At 48.1% G+C, this 12,865-nt stretch overlaps 1 protein-coding gene across 1 annotated transcript in view; it reads left to right on the plus strand.

Moving 5' to 3' along the window:
- TECTA (tectorin alpha) overlaps positions 1 to 12,865 on the plus strand; it is an 82,685-nt gene that overhangs the window by 19,938 nt on the left and 49,882 nt on the right. Inside the window, exons 7-9 of the mRNA XM_055548399.1 lie at positions 3,593 to 4,163; positions 6,098 to 6,690; positions 7,985 to 8,558. Of these exons, the coding sequence (XP_055404374.1) occupies positions 3,593 to 4,163; positions 6,098 to 6,690; positions 7,985 to 8,558 (1,738 nt within the window). The remainder of the gene's footprint in view (positions 1 to 3,592; positions 4,164 to 6,097; positions 6,691 to 7,984; positions 8,559 to 12,865) is intronic.

Here is a 12,865-nt window from a genome sequence, read left to right on the forward strand (position 1 = left end):
TTTTCTGAGGATGAAACAGGACAGCCACATGTGTGACAGCTGGTACAGAGCCTGGCAAACAGTAGGCACTCAATATACACTTGTTCCCACGCTGCCATTCCTACCAAAATCTTTTCTCATTCTAAGACCTATCCTATGATGCTACTTCTCACTCCTCTTCTGGGAGAAATATCATTCTGGGGGAGGGTTGCCTGGAACACAGGGAGAGGAGGAGACACAAACAGGGAGACTCATCAACATCAGCTCATCGGAAGCTGAGGACTGGGACACCAGGAATGAAATAATAAGCCATGTGATGGTAAGAGTCCCCGGAGCTCCTACCCCGAGCTCTGTGGGGTACAGCACAGGACTCTAACATGTGGTTGAAACTGAGACATGTACGAGAGAGGAAGGGGGCACAATGACCACTGTGTCAGGAAAAATACCTTGGGCAACAGTGATGGTCAGCATAGGGACACAGGCGTTCTGAGTGGGACAAGATCAGCTGCAGAGAAACCGGGGGGCAGTAGCAACATCCAGGCACAGTCCCCGCTCTGTGGCTTCTGCTCTGAGATGCAACAACGGTCCTTTTTTTAGCAGGAGCTGAGCGAGAGGAGAGGAGGACATTCAGCGAGGGAGGTATTTGGCATTTACAATTATACCACCTTGGAGGAGATGTCCCTCCCTACATCTCAGCACAGAACAATACACAGTAATCACCCAGCGCTCTTGCTGGGTGACCTCCCTTAGAGCGTGGCTCTTCTCATCTTTGCAGGCTAACTTGCTACCTGGGAGATAGGGATGAATCAGTCAACTCTAGGGGATTTTTTTCCTATTTCTAACTCTCATCAGATAGCTTTCATCTCAAGCCTGTTTTTTTTTTTTTTTTTTTGGTCCCCTCCCCCTATTAAATCTTACTAATCTCCAAGGACAGAGAATTGCAATCGGCATTGGCGTGGTAAACCTTGGGAGCCACGCTCAGTCAGTTTGTTGTCTCAAATCCTAGACAACCCAGAGAGTAGCGGCAATGGTGGCACTAAAGACCCTGATGTTTCCATGTGCCAGGAAGCAGGACGGGTCAGGGCAGCCTGGACAAGCAGTTACAGTCAGCCCGCCCAGGACTGCTCTAGGACTAACCATCTATCCCAGCCCTCAGAAAGTGATGTCCAGAGGTGCCAGGCAGGGCAAGTGTGAGAAAGAAGAAAACAAACCCTATTGAAGGCTTATCAAGCCACTTACTCATGGGATTCTCTCTTAATCCTTTGCCCATTTCTCACCCACCCCACACACACACCCTGCAAAAAGCCCCAGGCCCTGTGGAGTATCCTCTACCAGCTGGCCCTTCTCCATGTCTGTGGGGAGGTCAGGCCTTGCCCTCCATTGCCCCCAGCCTCCAACACCAGTTACCTGCCTGATTTCTCTGTTTTTAATCTCCACTTGGGCTTCCCAGGTGGCTCAATGGTAAAGAATCCACCTCCAATAGACATGGGTTCAATCCCTGGGTTGGGAAGATCCCCTGGAGAAGGAAATGGCAACCCACTCCAGTATTCTTGCCTGGAAAATCCCATGGACAGAGGAGCCTGGTGGGCTACAGTCCACAGGGTCGCAAAGAGTAGGACTCAACTGAGCGACTGAGCAAGCACGCCATCTCTACCTACTTCAATACATCCTTCCCACTGGCCAGAATGGACTTCCTCAAACACAAGTCTGACCATGTCATTCCCTTGCTTAAAACTTTTCAGAGCTCTTGCTATAGAAGAGAAATCCAAGTTGTTTTTTGTTTTAGTGGGGTTTCATTTTGTCCCCAAAACAGACTTTTTTTCTGAGATCTGTTCCCAACACAGAAGCCAAAGCAATTCTCCCAAAACGGAAGTCAGATCTTGTCCATCTTTTGCTCTGCGTGCCCTCTCGGCTTCCCTCAGAGTCACAGCCAGAGTCTTTACAGTGGCCAACAAGGCCCTGCCTGTTCTGGCTGCCCTTATCTCTCTGACCTCACTGACCACTGCCCTCTCCTGGCTCTTCACTCTGGCCACATGGCCCATGTGTCCCCAGGGTGCCCAGCACGCTCCACCCCAGGGCCTTGCTGTACTCTCTGCTCAAGCCACTCTCACCCCAGGTAATGGCATGGATTCCTCCTCATCTCAAAGGTCTCCTTCCCCGTGGGGCCTTCCCTGACCCTATTTAAAATCAAAAACTCTCTAGCACTTTGGACCCACATTCCCAGCTTTATTTTCCTGCAGAACAGTTTCCTGGTGTTGTTACCTATTTTCCTTATTGGTTTTGTTTGTTGTTGGTCTCCTGAAGGGAAACAGATGTTCCAAGAAGCACATTTTTGTCCCCAACTCTTAGAACAGAGCTGGACACACAGAAAGGGCTACGTTGTTGACATCTGTTGAATGAATGGACCCTGCTTGTGTATCCACCTTCCTCTCCAGCCACCCCTTCCCTCTGCAGCCCAGCAACACCCGATGACTATCCTCATATTCATATAGCTCTATCTAACTGTGCAACTTCATTCTCTTGTCCTGGAATTCTCTGACCCCTCCTCTTCCTTCAGCCACTTCTGCTTATCTCTGAAGACTCAGGTCAGACTTGATTGCCCCTAAAAAGCTGATACGAATGCCCCCTCCCCAGGCTGGATCAGTGGTCAGGTACCTTTCTCCCACTGGATCACTGCATCACCTATGAATGCATATTTTAACTGGTACATTGATATTTGTGTCTCTCTTCCTCAGTAGACCAAGAATTCATCAGGGGCAGGGACAATTACTTTTTTTAAAATTCTTTTTCTCAACACCTAACATAGTGCTTGGTACCTAGTAGGTGTTCAAATTTGTTGTGTTGAATGATGACATGACAAAGTCCTGGTATCAGAAAGTGACAGGGTGTAATACTCAGAGAATAACACCAGGGAAGCCTCAAAGCTTGATGGTGTGGGATGGTTTATAGTGTCCCTGCCTGCTGGGAGGAGTGTCCAGGGGTGCCAAGGGCAGCACAGGGATCATGGAAAGTATGTGACTTGAGCTGAGACTTAAAGAATGAATTTCAAGGAGAAAAGAGGAAAAGCCAGGTAACTAGTCTTTTGAGAAAAGACTTGAAGCTGGCCTGAGAGCCAGGCTTCCCAGGGGGTGCAGTGGTAAAGAATCTGCCTGCCCATGCAGGAGATACAGGAGACGTGGGTTTGATCCCTGGGTCTGGAAGATCCCCTGGAGGAGGAGATGGCAACCCACTCCAGTATTCTTGCCTGGAAATCCCATGGACAGAGGAGCCTGGTGGGCTATAGTCCACGGGGTTGCAAAGAGTTGGATATAACTGAGCATGCACACATGCCTTGAGAGCCAGGCAGAAGTGTTGACCACCACCTGGTCTCCAGAGGGGTCTAGAGTTGCACTAAGCAATGCATATCTGTCACAACTCAAATGCCAGCCTGCTCTCAAGGGTCCCGGGGGCCTCTGCCTTCCTGGAAGGCAAGCCCGGCCCTCCGGTGCCTGAGCAGCTTGGGGGCCACGCACTCTGGGTCACTGAGTTGCTCCTCCTCCTTTTCCTGACCTCGGCTGGACCCGCTACCCTGGCCTCTGCTCACCTGCCTTTTCACTATTGCTGTTGTTGGCAGGTTAATGACCTAGTGGCTTCTTTGCCCGTCACCTTAGAATTGGGGGCGGTGAAAATCTACCAGAGTGGCATGTCTACTGCCGTGGAAACGGATTTTGGGCTCTTAGTGACATTTGATGGCCAGCACTACGCCTCCATCTCCATCCCAGGCTCCTATATCAACTCCACGTGCGGACTCTGCGGGAACTACAACAAAAACCCTTTGGATGACTTCCTGCGCCCTGACGGCAGGCCGGCCATGTCAGTCCTGGACCTGGGAGAGAGCTGGCGGGTCTACCACACCGAGTGGAAGTGTGACTCGGGCTGCGTGGACAACTGCACTCAGTGTGACATGGCCACCGAGGCCCTCTACTTTGGTCCCGACTACTGTGGCTTCCTCAACAGGACGGACGGTCCCCTGTGGGAGTGTGGCACTGTTATGGACCCCACGGCCTTCGTGCACAGCTGCGTGTATGACTTGTGCAGTGTGAGGGACAATGGGACCCTCCTGTGTCAGGCCATCCAGGCCTATGCCCTTGTGTGCCAAGGCTTGGGCATTCCGATTGGAGACTGGCGCATCCAGACTGGGTGTGGTAAGATGGCATCCCGTCCACATGGAAAGCCGCTCGTGTGCAGGGGGGCTGGGAGAGGGTTTCCAGGCTCCTCAGAGAGCTCCCTGTTAAGACACATTACCTGAGGGTCAGGGTGAGGTTGAAGTATCACAAATGATAAAGAATGAACTATAAAAGGATCTTGACCTTTCTCCCCAGCCAAAATGGTGATCAGAAAACAAGAAACCACTAATAAGCATCTGTGGTCTGGAGACATGGAATGTGTGGCCAGAGTAGGGCCATTAACAGTGGTGGCCAAGCCAAGGTTGAGGGGGGCAGTCCAAGCTGGAGGTGTCTATCTCTGAGGCCATTGCGGAAATGTGGACGCTGGCCTGGGGAATCAAGACTAGATTTTGGGAAAAGTATTCACCATCCAGATATTTATATAGAACCCATGGCATTTTTGTCCTTGGCTCTTTCTTCTTCACTTGCAGTCCCTCCAGGTTCTATGACTCCTGCTTTGGAGCATTTCAGCTGGTCAGAGAAGGGGCAATAGACAGGGCAGGTAGAGGCTTTCTAAAATATGCTGGGTGCTAAGGAAAAGCCCCGATAGTGTGGGAAACCCACCTGTCCCCTTGGAATTACACTTTTGGATTGAGTGTTTGGAACCATGTAGCTGTTTTATGGTTTCCTCCTATGCAACTTTCTCTCCATAACTACTCTTCCTAGTAATGTAAATGTTAAAAACCAGCAAACAGAAAAGCCAAATCACCTGTTGGAATTTTGTTTCTTTCCTGGTCTTTGGTTTTCTCCACAAAAGTAAACAGAAAATTATACCCCATGCATTTGAGAGTGTTGTGGAGGTAAGATTTTTAAAGTTTCTTTCAGTTCCAAGGCCAGAGGGCAATTTTTTTCCTATCAGTTTAAATTGGCTTCATAGAAATTAATATGCATCAGAATCAATTCTTTCGGAATTAATCAAGCTATTAAAAGACAATATATTTTTGTTTTTTATTTTTTTGCTGTGGGGACTGGCCAGCCTCTATCACGCCTGAAATATCCAAATGCTGATTCAAGCTAAGACTGACTATGACTTCTCTTTAATCCTTGTATAATCTAAGAGCATCCAGTTGCCTAAATTTTTGCCTATCATGGCTAATTTTTTCTAGTGGTACTGCTTTCCTACCCTCCACATTACTCTCTCTCTCTCTTTCACTTTAGTGGGATGAATTAGATTTAATTCAGAGAACTAGTCTACCAGGCTCTTGAGCACCCACCTGTAGGATTCAATCAGACCTAAACCAGAGTCAGATGTTTTTAAAGAACTGAATGCTTCCAAGGCAAGAAGGGCCTTTGGAAGGCATCTAGTTTCAATCTAGTCTCCTGGGGACGGGCACACAGGTTCTTTTCAGATAGCCAAGGTTCTTTCTTATTTTTCAAATCCCAGAGAATTCATTTTCTGTCTCCTTTGGTCCCTGTTCGAAAATTCACTTTTTCAAATTCCTCCTCTAAGAGTTACCTTTTTTATTTCTCTTGCAAGTTGGATTTATTTCCTTCTAAGAATGGGGCGTGCTCTTTAAAATCAGACCAACTTATATGCCCATGAGGTGAATATCTTAAACCATCTCCCTGGTTGTAGATCACTCAATACTAAACCTGTATTGAATAATCGGTGAAATCTAATTAGGATAGTAACCTGAAGTTTTCTTCTAGTCTTTCTTCCATCTTTCTTCCAAGATGATCAAATGAGGTTCTAACCCTTCTCGCTGCTCAGTAGTTATTACCAAAGGAGTTGAGCTCCTCACTATAGACACAATCTCAGTCTCCCTTCCCCCAGCGAGTGCCGGCTAGACCCTTCTCCGGGAGCCAACTGGTCCAGAAGGGGCGCTCTTCTCCAGGCAACCCCCTTCGCCCCCCACCCTCCGGTTAGCCCCCGGGTCATTCACCTTGTCACTCTCTCCTCTCCCCTACGTCAGTGTCCACCGTGCAGTGCCCGAGCTTCAGCCACTACTCCGTGTGCACCAGCAGCTGCCCAGACACATGCTCGGATCTGACGGCCTCGCAGAACTGCGTCACGCCCTGCACGGAGGGCTGCGAGTGCAACGAAGGCTTTGTCCTCAGCACCAGCCAGTGCGTCCCGCTGCACAAGTGCGGCTGTGACTTCGACGGCCACTACTACGCCATGGGCGAGTTCTTCTGGGCCACGGCTAACTGCACGGTACAGTGCCTGTGTGAGGAGGGCGGCGACGTGTACTGCTTCAACAAGACGTGCCGTGGCGGGGAGGTGTGCGCCGTGGAGGACGGCTATCAGGGCTGCTTCCCCAAGCGGGAGACCGTGTGCCTGCTCAGCCAGAGCCAGGTACTGCACACCTTCGACGGCGCCGCCTACGCCTTCCCCACCGAGTTCTCCTACACGCTCCTCAAGACCTGCCCCGAGCGGCCGGAGTACTTGGAAATCGACATCAACAAGAAGAAGCCCGAGGCGGGGCCCGCCTGGCTGCGGGGTGTCCGGATCCTGGTGGCCGACCAAGAGGTCAAGATAGGAGGCATTGGGGCTTCGGAGGTCAAGGTAAGACTCCTGTGGCCTTGGAGAGTTTTCTGATGAGTCCCGCGGTGGAGCCGTGTTCTTCGGGCTTGCCTCGATGCCTGGGACCGTGAGCGGATTCTAGGACCGCAATGACTCTGAAATGGGAGAGCTTTCTGACTGTCAACACCAAGTATGCATCGAGTGGAGACGTGGAGTGAAGCTGGGATTCCTCAAATGAGAGGAGGACCAGCTCCCCAGAATAGCAAATACTTACAGGACGCCTACTATGTGCCAAGCACTATCCTAAGCAGTATGGCATTTCATCCTAGGCCGTAGATAACTATTCTCATTTTACAGATGAGAAAACTGACGCACAGAGAGGTTAAGTGACTTCCCCAAAGACACACAGCCCTAAAATGAAATTCAGGGCTGGGTCAGCTGGCTCCAGAGTCTGTGCTCTTTACCCTGTACTATGTTGGATCTTCTATTTATAGATTGAAATTGATGTAACACTAGGGTGCCTGCCATGGTGCCTCCCGCCCCTCTGTTCTGGTCTAAAATACCCAATACTACACATACAGGTTCATAGATAATTAGTTCTAGAAGGAATTTTTGGAAATCATCTAATGCAACTCCTCATTTTCATAGGAGAATCCCCAAAAGGCTAAGTGAGGGCCCTGGGCCTGACACCTGGGTGGTGGCAGAACTGAGATGAGGGAGGGTGGGGGAGGGGCGGTTCACCCTCCTTCCAATGGTACATGCATTTCATAATATCACACGACATCTAATCTAGAAAGTAAAAGTCAATGCAGTAAATAAAACATCCATCCACAAACTGAAAGGGCTGTGTTTTTATACCCACTGACATGCTGGCAGAAATTAATTTATTGAACTAGTGTTAGGTAGATAGGCAGATGGACAGCTGGATAATTAGATATATATACTGTGTGCTTCCAAGGGGCTGAGACACAGGGAAGAGTAAGATTTGAAGAGTGAGGAAGGGAGAGGAAGGAGGTGGGAGGTCGGGGACAGGTAAGTCACATATCTACAATGACTGCTGCTCACACTTCAGTGTTTAGAACTAGCTCAGGGTCTCTCTCTCTCTCTCACACACACACACACAGCAAATGTGTTGGATCAGAGGAGCCTGGAAAAAAAGCAGCAAAGATGCCCATGAAAAAACAGTTGATGTCTGTGTGGTTTCCACAGACTGTCAGCTTCTCGACATTTCTCCAAGGGCTAGTCATGGGGCAGAACCACATCTTTATTCACAGCCTAGGAAACTGTGGGCACTCTGTGCATATCTGGGATGAATGACAGTGATTTAATTTTTCAGGTGAATGGTCAGGAAGTGGAACTGCCTTTTTTCCATCCTTCGGGGAAGCTGGAAATCTATCGAAACAAAAACAGCACGACGGTGGAGTCCAGGGGTGTGCTGACCGTGCAGTACTCAGACGTGGGTCTGCTCTACATCCGACTCTCCACGGCCTACTTTAACTGCACTGGGGGGTTGTGCGGCTTCTTCAATGCCAATGCCAGTGACGAGTTCTGTCTCCCCACTGGCAAGTGCACGGACAACCTGGCGGTGTTCCTGGAGAGCTGGACCACTTTCGAGGAGATCTGCAATGGGGAGTGCGGGGACCTGCTGAAGGCCTGCAACAATGACTCGGAGCTGCTGAAGTTCTACCGCAGCCGTTCCAGGTGCGGCATCATCAACGACCCCTCCAACAGCTCCTTCCTGGAGTGTCACAGTGTGGTCAACGTCACCGCTTACTACCGCACCTGCCTCTTCCGCCTGTGTCAGAGCGGGGGCAACAAGTCAGAGCTGTGTGACTCCGTGGCCCGGTACGCAAGTGCCTGCAAGAACGCCGATGTGGAGGTGGGCCCCTGGAGAACCCACGACTTCTGCCGTGAGTTGGGGCTGCGTTATGGGGGAGGCCGGCCGGATGATGGGCGGGGCAAGAGCTGAGACATCCCACTGGATCGTCTTCTTTTCCCGGTGGAATCCCACACTCAAGGACAATCTAATTACCTTGTAGACTTTCCCTGGGTGTCCTCTGGAAGGCCTGTCCCCCAAGACCAGACTGTTTCTCACCTTTATTTTTGTTTCTCATCACACAGTCCCTCTTCGCTGTAGAACAGTTAGCTCTTGACCCTTGGTTTTATCTAGTGGAGGAGACACATCATGTCAAAGCACCAGAAATCTTTGTGACAGCTCAGTGGGTGCCTTCTCTCTTGGCAGCAGGACCCCATTCATTTCAACAGAATGTGATCAGTTGGGGTACCTTCTCCCGAGTAGAGATTAGCCCTATTCCCAAGGACAACTTGACAATGGTTATGAAGAGCCCCATGTAGCTGGTTTTTCATTTTGTCCCCAGAATATTTCACCCCTCTTGGCACTACTGGTAGTAATGAGAATAATTGCTGGGAAGAGGAGATAGAGAACCTCCTCAGCTAGGGAAGAGCCCAGAGGGAGGAGTAAGTGGGAAGGTAGAAGGAGGGGTGGCTGAGGAGGTGGGACCCAGGCCTGGAACCAGGACTGACCCACCTGGACTGCATCTCCATATCTCTTCCCTACCAAGAAGGTCAGACCTCACCAAGACCAGCTCCACCATTGAGAATTCTATCCCTCACGTCTGATTCTTTCTCTCCCATTGTATTTCTTCCTATTTAACTTTTTACTTTGAAATAACTTGAAAGTTACAGGGAAGGTACAAGCCTATCGATATAGCTTTCACCCAGATGAATCTACTGCTAGCATTTTGCCCCACTGGCCTTGTCATTCCCTCTCACTTTCTCTCTGTTTGAGAAGAAGTTGCAGAGCTCATTTCCCTTTGTGCCCCTAAATACATAAGTCTGTATTTCCTTATAATCAGGACACTTATTCATAGCATAGTACAGTTACTGACCTTAGGAAACTTAACATTGATGCGATAACTTAACATTTGTATTTCAGTTTTGCCAGTTGACCCAGTAATGTCCTTTATAGCTTTAGCCCTCTCTCAATATGGATCTAGTCTTAGGATCCCACGTGGCATTTAGTTGTCATGTCTCTTTGGTCTCCTTAAACCTGGAACAATTCTTTAACTTTCTTTGTCTCTAATGATCTTGTCATTTTTAAAGAATAGAGTCTCCCCCATTTTGAGACAGAATGGCCCCCCATTTGGGTTGGGTGTATCCCCATGACGGGGTAACACTGTATACTGCACCAAGCTTCCTGCTTAGGAGATGCCTGTTTTCCTCCTGGTATCAGGTCACATGGGTGGCACACTGTGTAGCGCCTCCTATCATTAGGGATGGGCATGTTGATCCCCTGGTCAGGAGGTGTCAAATGTCTTCACTCTGTGTCATTATGGGGTTTCTCCCGTGCAACTAATGACCACTCTGTGGGGAAATACTTTAAGACCATGCAGTGTCCTGCTTGTCTTCAGAGTCCTCCTCCTCGATTTAGTGCCCACCGATGGCTTATGCTCGTATTGATCTTCAGCATGATGATTACAGGCTGACAGTTTCCAGCGCCTGTACTCTCTCCACTAGTGCCCGTCAGCAGCTGTTATTTTACTGAGCCCTCGCTTCTCTTCTGTCTGCCTGTCACCTATCTATCATTTATCCATCCATCCACCTATTTATTTATCTCAATCATCTATCTTTTGAAGGAGCACACCTTGCAGCTTGTGGGATCTAGTTCCCTGACCAAGGGTCAGACCTATGCCCCCTGCTTTGGAAACGTGGAGTCCTAACCACTGGACCTCCAGGGAAGTCCTTCATCTATCTTCTCAATATTGACACGTGGATTCCTGTTTTTTTTTCAGTTATTTGTGTTTCCTATTTCTCACGCTCATGCTCAGTCACTAAGTCATGTCCAACTCTTTTTGACCCCATGGACTGTAGCCAGACTCCTCTGTCCATGGGATTTCCCAGGCAAGAATACTGCAATAGCTTGCCATTTCCTCCTCCAAGGGCTCTTCCTGACCCAGGGATCGAACCCACAGGTCCTGCTTGGCATGCAGATTCTTTACCACTGAACCACTGGGGATATATTACATTTGTTAATTATTTTGGCATTAAAATTGTTTCAGATTTGGCCCGAGGGAGCCCCTTCAAGTTGCCTCCTACCTCCTTTTCATAGGCTTCTGTCACTTTCTTTATTTTTTAAAAATTAATTTATTTGTAATTGGAGGATAGTTGCTTTACAATGCTGTGTTGGTTTCTGCTTTACATTAACATAGGTCAGCCACAAGTATACACATGTCCCTTCCTTCTTGAACCTCCCTCTCACCCATTTTCTTACTTTCTAGATTAACAAGATGCTCCATGTCATCTTTTAGCCTTCCCTTCCCTAGCCTAGAATCAACCATTACTCTAAGAAGCCCAGGTTCCTTTTGGTGGAGAATGTTATTAGAAGTTAAGGTCTGGGTACTTCCCTGGTGGTCCACTGGTTACGACTCCATGCTTCCAATGCAGGGGACATGGATTCGAGCCCTGCTCAGAAAACTAAGAGGCATTGCAACAGGGCCAAAAGATTTAAGAAAAGAAGAAGAAACCAAGGTTTGGGTGAGGCTTACCTATCACTACTGGAGTATCCTTACTTTGCCTCTAGGCCTTTTCAGTAGAAAATTCTTAGACAGAACTAAGACACAGACACACACACACACACACACACACACTCACTCACCTTTATTTTATAATAATGCCCTTGTTTCTGAGCATCAAAAGTCCAAAGGAGTGTCATCCCAAAGATAGGCGGTTTTGTCCCTGGTGACCCTGACCACACTGGGGAGGGTTTAATTGCAGAAGCTGTCAATCCTGGAGCTGGAATTCTGGGAATGCTCTTTTCAGAAATTTACCTAAAGGGAGGGAAGCTCCAAGGTTTCTACTGACCACCACACCTACTGGGACCTCAGAATGCCTTCCCAAGGCCTTGTTATTAACCCACCTCCCACATCCTCTTCTGCCCTATCTCCAGCTTGTCTGCAATGATCTCCGTCCCTCCCCCTGCACTCAGCTTTGTAGTTATAGTTCATTCATGTTACAGGATTACAGAGTCTGCCTATACCCAATCCATGTTGTTGCCAGACTGTATCTGTGTCATCCTTTTAGACTATGAGCTCCTGCCTAGCGGGAAATGTCATTGGATTGTTTTTGTACTGCACCAAGCACAATTTGGTGGCATTGTTCATGGGAAGTAAGTGTGGGGCCATGGCAATGATGCTTTCTTTTCCTGGTTGCAGTACCTGCTGAGAATTGCTTCTCCCCATCCTTCACCAACAGTTCTATGAAGACCTATAAGACCTAGAACTAACACCAAAAAAAAAAAAAAAATGCCCTTTTCCTCATACAGGACAGGAATGCAAAAGTAGGAAATCAGGAGATACCTGGAATAACAGGCAAGTTTGGCCTTGGAGTACAAAATGAAGTAGGGCAAAAGCTAACAGTTTTGCCAAGAGAACACACTGGTCATAGAAAACACCCTCTTCCAACAACACAAGAGAAGACTCTACACATGAACATCACCAGATGGTCAATACTGAAATCAGATTGATTATATTCTTTGCAGCTGAAGATGGAGAAGCTCTATACAGTCAGCAAAAACAAGACCAGGAGCTGATTGTGGCTCAGATCATGAACTCCTTATTGCCAAATTCAGACTTAAATTGAAAAAAGTAGGGAAAACCACTAGACCATTCAGGTATGACCTAAATCAAATCCCTTATGATTATACAGTGGAAGTGAGAAATAGATTCAAGGGATTATATCTGACAGACAGGGTGCCTGAAGAACTATGCACAGAGATTTGTGACATTGTACAGGAGGTGGTGATCAAAACCATCCCCAAGAGCAAGAAATGCAAAAAGGCAAAATGGTTGTCTGAGGAGGCCTTACAAATAGCTGATAAAAGAAGAGAAGCTAATGGCCAAGGACAAAAGGAAAGATATACCATTTGAATGCAGAGTTCCAAAGAATAGCAAGGAGAGAGAAATAAGAAAGCCTTCCTCAGTGATCAATGCAAAGAAATAGAGGGGGAAAGACTATATAGAATAGAATAGAATAGAATAGAAATAGAATGGGAAAGACTGAAGATCTCTTCAAGAAAATTACAGATATCAAGGGAACACTTCATGCAATGATGGGCACAATAAAGGACAGAAATGGTATGGACCTTACAAAGCAGAAGATATTAAGAAGAGGTGGCAAGAATACACAGAAGAACTGTGAT

Source organism: Bubalus kerabau, chromosome 15 (assembly GCF_029407905.1).
Source record: "Bubalus kerabau isolate K-KA32 ecotype Philippines breed swamp buffalo chromosome 15, PCC_UOA_SB_1v2, whole genome shotgun sequence".
In the NCBI taxonomy this organism is placed as follows: domain Eukaryota; kingdom Metazoa; phylum Chordata; class Mammalia; order Artiodactyla; family Bovidae; genus Bubalus; species Bubalus kerabau.